The sequence below is a fragment of the Mugil cephalus genome, chromosome 1, assembly GCF_022458985.1.
Source record: "Mugil cephalus isolate CIBA_MC_2020 chromosome 1, CIBA_Mcephalus_1.1, whole genome shotgun sequence".
Classification (NCBI taxonomy): Eukaryota; Metazoa; Chordata; class Actinopteri; order Mugiliformes; family Mugilidae; genus Mugil; species Mugil cephalus.
This window is the reverse complement of record NC_061770.1, coordinates 21,603,421-21,615,874: the sequence shown is the minus strand read 5'-3', so window position 1 is coordinate 21,615,874 and position 12,454 is coordinate 21,603,421. Positions and strand designations below refer to the sequence as shown.

Sequence of the window (12,454 nt, the reverse complement as noted above, 5' to 3'; positions counted from 1 at the left end):
ATTACTAAATACCAGGAGGAAGTGAAAGCACTCCATTTTCCCACAGCAACTCCTAATTTTGTTGGATAACCACTGAATCATTTAACACTTATCTATCGTGAGGGACTGCATAAGTTTTATTTGCCATAAGATTATGACCATGGACAGTAGAAGTAAACAACATTGACCACCTGGGAAACTTTTAGACCTGGCATTCATGTGGATATTACTTGTAGGACCCACCTAGACCAGACCAGACCAGGCACCCCCACCCCAGAGCAATGACACTCCTTGATGGCAGCAGACATCCCCAGCAGGATGCAGCCTGACACAGACACACACACAAAACCACTTCAGGAACAGCACAATGTGTTGACCTGGCCTCCAAACTCACTAGATCCCAAAGCGATCAAGTATCTGTGGGATGATCCTCATAGGCCCCTCCCCTCAACCACAAAGACCCCCATTAAAAACATCCTGTTGTTAGTGTCCATTCTCTGGTGAGTCACAACAATAGAGACCTACACAATATTAGGTCATAATGTTCTTTTATTCCTCACACAGAGGAGTAAAAGTAAAAAAATCAGGATTGAATTTTTGCAGATTGTACCTCAATGTCTGCATAAAACCATACAAATGTATCTGCGAATAAAAGCCGTATCCTGGACTGTGTGTGGGATTTCAGTTGGGATGAAAGAACCGCGAATGAATAAACGAGAACTCGTCAGCTGCCTCCTGATGCTTGAAATGGACACACATTGGCCATTTAGGTGACAAAAATGTCACTGAGTCAGCTGCTGAAACAATGAGAGAGTGTCTCCACTCTTCACAGACTTGTGCTCATGTCATATGATGCCTGAAATGAACCATTCTCACAAGGGAATCCATTGGCGCTGTCCTGTAATGTAAGTGTTTTAAGCTAAACTGTCTATATTTAACGCAAGGAATGAACTGTCCGTCGTCATTTATAGTCTACTTGACTTATTTTCAGTGATGTGCTGCAAAAAACTGCCAGAAGTGCATCCATCTCAAAACGGGATCTAGCCCCTGCCGCTATCTTCTTCTGCCAAACTCATTCTGTTGGTGAGATTAAAGGCTCCAAATGGTGGTTGACTCCCTTCCAGAGTGGCTAATGTAATAGACAGATTTGTCTCTTTTAAAAGCGAAGATTTCCCTGCGTTTCGCTGTTTCTATTCCAGGAAGCAGAGTGGTTAAAGGAAAGCCAGGAGGTGTGAGCGGCAACAGGTGGGCGGACAAATAACAGAGCTGTCCGAACTTGGTTTATGTCCCCTGCTTTCCCTTAACCCTCCCACTTGAAAGCCAACCGCTGCTTCCTCAGTTTAAGTTATGGTTAGTTTAATCCTTATTATCCATGTCGCTGGACCAGTTTCTCTCTGTTGTGTTTTTTTTTTTTTTCTCCTGCCTGATCTGTCGAGTCACTGCGGTTAATGCGGTTAAAGAAAGAAAAAAGGGCCAAATGTTAAATATGGAAATCTGAAGTTTGGGAGGCGAAGTGGTCTCCGACTAACTGGATGATGTATCGACGGGGCGAGCAGACAGACGGTCACACACTGAGAACGGCTGTAAGGGAAATCAATGGAAAGCACCAGGCAGGGACGGATGAATTGCTCCCTTTTTCCCTTATTCACTTATTCACTCAGTGGGTTCTTTCTCTCTGTTTCTCTCTGTTTCTCTCTGTTTATCCACTTTTTCTAAACACATAACTGTCCTTTGCCCTTTTCTGTTTATCTATTTTCGTTTTTTCTCTTTTTCCATCTCAACAGTAATGTCCAGTAATCATCACTCATCAAATCCCACCATGTTTTTTTTTTTAACTCTCTTTCTGTCTATTTTTCTTTTTCCCCACATTGCAAACGATCTCCCTCTGTCACCCCTTCTGTCTTTTTTTGTTTTCTCCCTGTGTCCTCCCCCTCTTTCTTCCTCTCCCCCTCCATCTGTTAATGCCGTTACAGCAGCGAGTGGGTGTATAAGGAGGGAATGGAGAGGGATGGATAGAGAGAAAACGTAGGGAGGGAAGGCAGGGTGATCTTCCACTTGGTACAAGCTGGATGGAGGAAAGTGAGGGTGGATGGTGGCTGAGAGGTGGGCTGGGAGGCGGCAGGATGAAGGGGTAGTGTTGTTATGGCGATGAGATCTTCTTTGTGTTAGGTTGCCAGGGCAACTTCAGGCGTACACTTGATACAGCCACCACTACCGTCACCCCACTCCCAACCTCCTCCCCCCTCCTCAGCCGCATGACTGTAGGGACAGCACTTCACACTTTGCACACCCAGACGTACGCACCCACACGCTTAAACGCACAAAAGCGAGTGCACACTTTTTGTTTTATTATTATTATTATTATTATACTCCTAAATGCTCTCGACAGGCAAGATTACATCTACTGTATGTGTTTTTTTTGTCTGCGTGTGGAGCGCGCACACACGCACATAATTGTTCTCTTTGTTGAAATACCTGCAGCGATCTGACCTGTTCACGAGTTTGTCTTGGATCAAAACAAATTATTGTAGACAGTTTAGAATGTGTCCTCTCGGTTGGTGGGTCTCGTTATTTTTTATTTTTTTGCCAATAATTGAGTTTCAGAGGAGATGGTGGGGATTGTGTTTGAAGGTGGTGCAGAAAGGTGGAATTAAAAAAGGGTAGAATATATATATATATATTAGTGGCAGCAGAGAGTGGCTCGTATTCAAATCCAAATATCCCTGGGCTGAATGTAAAACTAAAAAGTCTGTATGTCAGATAAAGATTTAAACTACGACGGTGCACAGGTTTGCCCTGTATAGAAGACGTGCGTCCATGTTGACACATTCTAGTTCAGTGACAATCGTCATGGATGTCACGCTGCCATGGTTATTTACCTCATTGCAAGATCCTGTGACTAGTACATTTTGGTAGCACATGGGGTTGTGCCTGGCTCTGTCATAAGAAAGGTTACCAAGCAAACCTGACAGGGATCTTGCTGGCTGGACGCTGACTGCTCAGTAGCGTGAGGCTGTTTGTTGCCCCGAGGCATTTAGCGACTGAGGCTGTTTAGAATGATCACAAAGGTGTTGGGATGCAAACAGACATCCACACTTCACACTTCACAGTCGACAAGGGTTGTTTTGAAGCTACCGACTAAATGTCTGCTATAGAATAATCTGCATTGTGTCTTTGGAAGGGGGCAGCACAGTGGCTTGGGCCTTTCTGGGTGGAGTTTGTATGTTCTCCCTGTGTCTTTGTGGGTTTTAGATGGGTTGTCTCTCTGGCTTCCTCCCACCTCGAATGGTTGTTTGCAACCCCTACGACCCTAGTGAGGATAAGTGGTGGTAGCCTTTAGAGGCTTTTGAAGCCTTACATCATCTTCAACTGTACTTGCAGCAAGTCATCGAGCAGTTATATTTTTGTTTTCTTATTGCATAGCAAGAAAAGATCCACCACCATCTGCATTGCATACGGCCTGTTTAATATTTTGGGGTGCTTGCCATTTGAAGGACAATTTTCTTGATCTGTTTGCGGAGGTTTATTTCTGCTTACTATCTACTGTCCTGGCATCATATCCTGACTTCTCAAACTACAGGTCGGGTCGATAATCTAAGATGAAAACTGCCATTAGTATAGAGCGGAACAAACCCATGATAGGAAAATTGTATGAAGATTATATCTGCTATCTGAAAAGTGCCTCGGTTCATTCTTCATTCAGAGTTAGAAATTAAAAATTGAATTAAAGCTTTTAGCCAGTGCATGTTGGCATTGCATACTAGCTGCATCTTTGCGAAAGTAACCGGCCATAAGAAAGGCCACCGGCCAACTACCAACATGTATGTGTCTGGTAATCTTAACCGCACTGGGCATCTTGGTCATGAACAGGTTAAGGTGAAAATGTACTGGGCAACGCTGCAAACAAACCCAGAAGAACAGTGTGTATCTCGAGGTAAATGACATAACGTTCACAATCCAGACTCGGATGTAAAACAGAAGACAGACAAGGAAGAGGAGTCATGAAGCTTTGGGAGCAATATGGGGGAGGATGGTCTGTTCCTTTGAGACATATGAGGGGGCGAAGTACACAGTAAATGACAGAGAGGAGGAAGCCTGAGTAATGAACTTATATACTGCTATTACTTAGGCCATGTTCTAGTTGTAGACCGAGGACCGAAATGACGCAGTAATGGAAAATGAGTGTTCTCATGGAGTATTATATCTAATTCTATGTTTAATATCCTATGGTGGTATCTAGAATTACCTGGAGATCAAGTGGTTTAGAAATTACCGTCTGTGTTGCGTATGTTCAGCCCCGCATAAGTCAACTCTGTTTTACTTGAATCTGGTGATATTATCTCTGGAGATGAAGTCGGAGTCAGCAGTTTTTGCCTTGTTTTCTTTCGTCTCTCCATCCTCAGCCGACTCTCGATCCAAATACTTGGCTGGTGTCTAAGTAAAAGAAAACAAAGGTAGAGAAAGACTTGCAGGTCCAAGAACTCACTCTGTTGCTTCCCATTTTTCTATTTTCATCTTGGCTGTGGCCGTGAGGGGTTTGTCTGCCCAGGTTGTTGGCCGGCAGCCAAGCATGCTTTGAAGAAATGGTTAAAACTGAAAGCTGTTCAATTTGTACGTCCTGCCCCGAGATGTGACCTATACAGAGGCTGAATGAAAGTATTTAGAGAGAGTGCATACTTCTAATCTCATTGCCTTGTACATTGTATATGCTTTTGTATTTCCTAGTACCTGATAGTAAAGTAGTACAACAATGTCCTGAATTACTTTTTCCAAACTTAACATTGGTGGATTTGAAGGAATCTCTATTAATATTCACTGTATTAGTCCCACTTAAAAACAAACCACTTCATAACACTAATGGAAACTCTAAAACAACACAACAACACATCATGCAGCACATAAAATTAAATGATATATGATTGCAAGGGAAACACTTTCAGTCACAATGTTTCTGTTTAGAATAATTCAAATGGTCTCCTAAAAAAAGACATTTGTGTCTTTTCCAAACATTGGTTTTGTGTCGATGCCATATTGATCCGTCCCCTGTGCACTCAAAGAACCTCTGGCATCACTGCTAGCGAAATTAGAATGGATCATCTTTCCTGCTTCCTCTTTCAGCTAATGTTCATTAACATTACTCATCCAGTCTTCAGAGACAACAAGAGATCATTTGCCACCGCTTTGTGTGGAGATGCCAAGTAGGAGCTCTTGTAATAGGAACATGTTTCGCTTTTATTTGATTGGTTAATGGCAGGAATATATCGTAACCTAGTTATCGAGCTAAGGTTTAGCTGGGGTTGTAGCTTTTTTAGCATTTGGTAGAGATGTGGCACCATTAAAGCCTGAAGGTAGGCACATGCCAAACCAACATCAAAGATCTATGGCAAAAGAAGGTTGATTGTGACGTTGCCTCAGTCTGGATCCATCTATAAATATAGACAATGCGTCCCGAATTCCTTGCATTGGTCAAATTGATTGGATTGTCCCGGGGACACGGGCAGCTCTATCTTGCGTCTTTGGACGTTTGGCCCAACTCCACTGACATGGAGGAGGTGGAGCTTATGACCTATTCTGCAGCCAGTCACCAGGGGGCGCTCTACTGGCTTTAGCTTCACTTTTGAGGAGCGGTTCTGCTGTCCAGCTTCATACAGTCTGTGGCACCAACAAGCTGTTGTTGGACACAATGCAACAACTAAAATCAGTCAGCAATTATGTTGTTCACCTGTATAAGAGCAAATGACTCTTCATACCAGCAAGTGGCAATAGTTTGGATTCAAAATCATATGCAGAAACAGGAAGAGCTGCCATGAGCTGGGAGGCTAAGAATACCTAAAATCTATCATGCAGACCTGACTTCTAATGAATCATGGCTGGATATCGCTACTGATTTCCTGAATTGGTTTAATTCTGATTCCCAAGGTCCCGATTCGATTTCTTTAGTGTTCAAATCTATAATGCTGCCACTTTTAAGCATGGACTGCTTGGTCGGTCACAGCCTAAATGTGTAGTTTATTTCACATTAAGCAGTCGCCCCAAAGAGTCTGAATATCTAATGTCTATATTATAGTTAACACTTTCTTACAAAGAGATATGAAAAGCTGGAGTCTTCTTCAATCCGAAGATGTTAATGCACCAGAAACCATCCTCTGGTGTTACCTTTTGAGCGAAAGAGTGTGAAACTGTGTCCATCTCCGCATGTGACCGCGGGGGAAAATAGTGGATATGTGTGAGGTCTCCCCCAGGCTCCTGTCTTCACAGTCCAGATCTAATGGGCTCTGACAGGATGGTAATAAGGTAGCACTGGACACATGCTGTGCGCGAGTGTGTGCGCCAGCCTTGAACCATGACCTTGCTGGCTAGTAGTAACAGCCTGGTGTTAGAAAGCAGGTGTTTAGGACCCTGACCTCACCCTGTGTTTGCGTAAATGAAAAGCCCTTAACATGCAACCATACACACTCGCAAGGACATGCTGCACACACTATCTGTGTATCACAAATGACAATTAAACCATACTTACTGTACGCACATGCCACCTTACACTACTTTAATCTCTCACCGGTAGCGGCAGTTCTTCCTTCCTCTCTCGACGTGCCATTTTATTACCCCCGTTGCATATTAATTTCCAGCGGTGGTCTTTCAGACTGCCTTTACTCTGAGGGATACGTCGGGTGCGCAGCGTTGGAATTAAACTCGATTAGAGCTGATTTCCTAGAAACATCCTCCGGCTTGGCACTCACTGGAAATGATAGCATTGACATAATTGTTAATTGTCTTGTGTTCTGTGTCTGCATTTCAATACAGCACATACAACATCCCCAGTATTTCATGTGGCGTCTTGTTCCCTTCGTGGACCGGTTGTCGTTAGCAACTGTCAGTCATCGTAATGTCACATCCTGTTTTTATAGTGTTATATAACTAACTGTCTTCTCAAAGAAATCCACACTCGAATGTACATTAGCATTTTATTAACTACCTAAAAGCTGTGGCGGCTGTGGCTCAGTAGGTAGAGCAGGTTGTCCACAAACCGAAGGGTTAGCGGTTCAATCCCTGGAATTGAACCAGTGCAACTGGTATCGGTGTGTGGATGTGTGTGTGCTTTTGCGAGCTAAAGGGTGAATGTGTCTCTGACTGTAAAAGCGCTTTGAGTACATTTGAGTAGGTAGAAATATAAAAGCAAGACCATTTACTTTCGAGGAGCTGTCATATAGTCTGTTTTTCCCCCTCAGTCTGTGGTTCACCCCAAGTACAACTACTTATATTTGAGACTTAACCATAACATAACAGAGACGAAAAACACTGTATATGTCATTTGTAGCTGAGCTAACATTGGTTATGTATTGTAGCCTGGATTCTTTTACTATAGGTGTAGTATGCTGCTATAAAATGGTATAATTTGTGTTGATATCTGAGCTGTTTTAGTATTGCATCAGTCAAAAATCTGTTGTAAACTTCTGAGGCATGTATTTGACTCAGACTCTGTATGCAAATGTTTTATTGTAATTATAGTCAGAACTGCCACATTCATGCTTTCCCTGAATGAACATGCCCAAAAAAAGCATTAATGCCACTGTGAGAAATGAACACGCTCCATTTAAGTTGTAAGGCAAACACGCTGCAGATCTTGGAAAAGCAAAGCGGTTTATTCCGTGTTGGATATTGCAGGACTAGACACTTTCACATTTTATACGTGTGAGTGGCTGTGGGCGACGGCTTAGAAGTGTCCAACTCATCTGGGTGCTCTGAGCCTTTAACCCCTATAGCCGAGGATGGCACAAGATGCATGCATGCATGATATCACCACCTTGTACTGATTGCCAACAGCATGATTTTTATCTGGTTTAGTGAAATGCATCCGAGACTTAAGTCGCTCGGGCGGTTTGACGTCATGTCGGGAGCGGGAGCGTCATTCAGAGGAATTGATAACATCAAAATCAGAACCGCTTCAAAGTCGGAACCATTTCCAATTCCCACCTCTAGTGGCTGGCTTTAATCTCTGACGTGCTAGAGACTCACTACCTCACCCCAGAGAATTGGCCAACATTTGGGTAACGGAGGCATATCGTTCAAAATGTTTAATTAATCAAATTTACTCTACATGTCCCCCAGCCCCTCTAAGTACCTCTTTTTAGTATTAGTATGAATATGGACACAGTCTGTGCCACAGCGTTTGCATTCATAACGAGGGTAAGCAGCCTGTGTGGATCTGCAGAGGGATTAGGGTTAGGTGCTCAACAGCTCGACTGGTTCCATGTTGTGCTTAAGGAAGCGCTCCAGTAGGGCAGACGCCTGCTGCTGTGAGTCCTTGGATGCAAGAATTTTTTAAAGGAGCGAGTCACCACTCGTGCGATCCTGAACGTTAACGGTGTCCCGACAGCATCTGTGCATCCGAACGTTACGTTGGCGACAGCTTGAAGGTGGCACTGCTCGTCAGATCAAAACATAAACAACCCACGGACCTCAGATGAAAACAGAAACCTGAAAAATGTGTTGCCGGTTCAGACAGTCTCATGTAATATGTAAATGTAATTTAATGTGTTTGAGACCAACACAAGCCTCATTACGCTTTGTCTCTCCTTATATATTATTCCATATAAAATGTAAACACGCAAAGTGGGGGCTCTTATTGAGTTATTTGTCAATACGCTCGTATCAGTCTGGCTCCAGACTTAATGTGATTAATATTGCATGTTTATGGGCGGCTGTTTGCTCAGTTAGCCAGAGGGTTGGTGCTTTGATCCCCGGTGCGTGGACCACATGCCAAAGTGTCCTTGTGCATCGCACCGAACCTCGAGTTGCTCCCAGCGCTTCGTACTGGTGTGTGAATGTGTCACGTGACTGCAAAGTGGTTTGAGAACCAGTAGGTAGAAAAGCGCTATAGACCGTCATCATGTTTTGGTTTTTTATTACCTTTGAATTTTCTGTCTTTTTTTTTTGTGAGATGGAAATTTTGAGAGAACACGTGTGTGATGCATAAAGAGATCTTACCTTTGCTAAACTGAAAATATTCTTTCTAGCTTTCCCAGTTCATCTCTCTCTCATCTCTTGCATCTCTCCTGGTTGCACCCTGTCTCTCTGTATTACTTCTTGTCCACCTGCTGTGTCCTTTGAGCGTGTCCTACTTCTTATCTTATCACCTCTTGTTTTCCTTCATCTGTCTCTATGGTTCTCCCTCCAGCGCTGGCTGTCACTATAACTCATCGTCTGACCCTCCACACCTATTGTTACGGACATTTTTTGTTTTGTTTTGTTTGTTTAAAATCACCTTGAATGTCACGTTATAAGACATTAATTTCTCTTCTGTCTCCCTCTTGTCTGTCCACAGCTCCACCGCCCAGCAGATTCAACAGGAGAGTGTCAGGTAAGATGTGCGAGTGTGAGTTCACCGGCGTGTGCGTTTGACGTCAGGTCTTCTAAGTGTAATCCACACCAGGGACAGCGTCGCATACATCACCGCCTAAGTGGCTCACCTGCAGTTATTGTGTGTCACGCATGGGAGACACTATTGAGGCCTAATAGTAGCCTGAGTGCTTTGCGTCTGTCTCCGTGTCAGAATGGCGTTTAAGCACTGTTTTGAAAATGAGTGGGTCTACGTGTGGCCTGCATTTACAGGACAGTGTTGAGAAGCTGTGGTTTGTCGGGTTTTCTTTTGTGTGTGTGTGTCTGCATTGTCTTTGTGCTGGCTTCTGCGGCCCTGTGCGGACGGCGCTCTCGTTTTCTCACGCTCCGATGTACCCATCTAGTGTTTACATACAAGTGATTGAATGTCGTCAGCCGTCACAGGGCGCTGCACTTTGATTAGCCTCTGGGTGTGTCAGCTGATCTTTATCTTTTTTACTGCTGTCCCACTGTCACTGTTGAACCTGCTTCTTTTTCTCTTTTCGTTTTTAACAGTTTCTTTTTGTGGTTGTACGGTAGGGGTGGGAGTTGACAAGGAATTCACGGTACAATGCGTATCGCGATACCCAAGTCATGATACGATGCATTATTGTGATATATTGCAATATTCTACATAGTTCTCTGAGAGAGTTAAGGAGTGGTTGGCATGGCAACTGGTGCTGGCCATTATGTCACATCACTAAATAAAGTGAAACGTATCCAGAGAATTGACACTTGAACATGCATCAACATTATATTAACTACCCAAAATCCACTAACATGGAGTAGGTGGAGCTTATACTACCTATACTGCAGCCAGACACCAGGGGGAGCTCTACTTGCTTTGACTTCACTTTTTGAAGAGCTATTCCGTTGTCCACATTTATATAGTCTAAGGTTGATGCAGAGAGTAGATTCTTGTAAGTAATAAAATATAAATAAATCACTTCAATGTGTTTTTTATAGATCGGTTTCTCGGGAATACGCAACCTGGATAGCTGATAGGACACATTTGTCACACACATAAAAGTAGAATAAATATAGCCTGCTGTCCTGAGAAAAACAGATGCACAGAACAGCACGTTTGAAAATAAATGAAATTAAACTGAGCCAAAGAAAAGCAGACTAATAGGACGAACAAAAAACTGTTTTATCTATTTACTCCTTAAATTCCAGAAGCCGCCGAGGAAAAACATAAGACAGAGTCTTTATCAATTCACTCCTTAATGAAGTTCACAGTCCCTCTTGTCTGCAATATAACATGCAAAGCTGGAAAGTCACTCACTATCTACACTTAAGAACGTTATAATATCTGAGTCTTGAGTCCGTTTTCATTGCCTCGTGAGTTCTTCTGTCACCTGATGAGCTGTTATAATCGGCCGTTGTAGAATTTTACAGCTCAAACTATTTAAGATGCGTTAATATAACAGAGACAACATACCACAAACGTTTTATCAGCGTTCCAAATTTGAATTTCACTGAAGTATAATGCATCCTTTCATCATCACATTTTTATATATGTAAAAAAAAAAGAAAAAGAAAACAGCAGTGAATGTTGTCTGTGTTCTCGGACCTATTTTGGTGTTTTTATACAGTTTTCCTTAGATAATTGATCAAATCTCCAGGACAGTGTCTCAGTGGTACACTGTCCTGAAACCACAGACAATCCAGCGCAAATCCTGTTATTTATGTCTGGAGATACTGTCTACGCCTCTCAGATATATCGCAGATATATTACCACCAACAGAAGCTTATAAAATACCACATTATAAAATCACACAAATAGCATTTTGAAGGATTTTCTTACGTGCTATTCATAAAAATCGTGTTTATTGCAGACCTCTTAAATTGCATTACCTTGCCAATACCAGGTGCTCACCCCTCCTCTTTTTTCTTTCTGTCATTCTGAAATAATTTAAGCAGTTCTGGCTGATTTGGCACCATCTGTAGTTACTGGTGGCAAATAGAGTTTAATGTCACGGGTCACACAGAAACAAACTGGGACAACACATGGTCTTATTCCATCAGTCTCTGATCTGATTTTATTCTGCACATGACTCTGAACAGCAGAAAAGACTCAGTGCAGTTCTTCATCTAACAGCTCATTGTGGCTGCTCCTCTTTGTTCAGTTTGCTCCCAGAAATACTACAAACTCATTTGAAGTATTAAAAGCATCTTCAACTGATGAATTTTCAGTTAAGTTGGTAAGTGTCAGTGAGTTTTATGATGTCCTGCTCCATCATAAAAGTGTGGGGCTTTTATGTTTTAATGTGACGCTGCAGCAGTAGATAATGTCCCGTCTGCATTAGCTGAAAATTTCTAAACCCATCACCTGTCGCCTGAGGACGTTTATGGACATTACATTAGCAGTAACTTAATATGTCACCACAGGCTCCCAGTTCATAAAAATTATAACCATAAATACTGCATTACTTTCATTATTTATTTATAGAAAATGTGGGAGATTGCCACTTTAAGGAGCTACTTGACAAGCAGTTGAAGTTCAAGTGATCCCTCAGACTTCAGTGCCTTAGCAAACACATTAAGTACTTGGTCCTAAATGAACAGTTTAGTTTAAATACGTAACATATTTTTTTTATTAAAGGTTCTGTTTATAGTTCTGTGTATATGAGATGATCGGACCCTAGTTTCTGTAAGTGGCTCCCAGACCAAACGGCTGAAAGTACAGTCTCCCTGAAAATGTCTGTGTAAATAAATAGGTAAATGTATCATTTAGGTACATGAGCATCAAAAATAGTATTTTACATTATTTATTTTATATCTCTCATGTTCCCAGGAGACTTACCAGTTATTAATTTAAGTCTTTTTGCAGTATCGTAGTGTGTCAATCTAATTCATTTTGTTGTTTTCTGAATATAAACTGTGTGATTTCATATTGAGAAGTTCACAGGACGACTTGCAAGTTTTTCTTCTGCTCAGATAAGAATTATTCTTATCTTGATATTTCATTAAAAGTAAAACTTTAGGCATAATCCCCATCACTGGTTTGCTTTTGGAAGCTCTGCCCCTTCATTTGATCCAAATATTCCTGTAAGTCTAACCGACGTCTTGAACATTTAGTGCAGACTATGATCATGCA

The 12,454-nt window shown here is 42.2% G+C and overlaps 1 protein-coding gene across 1 annotated transcript in view; it reads left to right on the top strand.

Moving 5' to 3' along the window:
- Positions 1-12,454, top strand: part of prkar2aa (protein kinase, cAMP-dependent, regulatory, type II, alpha A) — a 51,631-nt gene that overhangs the window by 22,704 nt on the left and 16,473 nt on the right. Inside the window, exon 3 of the mRNA XM_047581972.1 lies at positions 9,302-9,337. Within this exon, the coding sequence (XP_047437928.1) occupies positions 9,302-9,337 (36 nt within the window). The remainder of the gene's footprint in view (positions 1-9,301; positions 9,338-12,454) is intronic.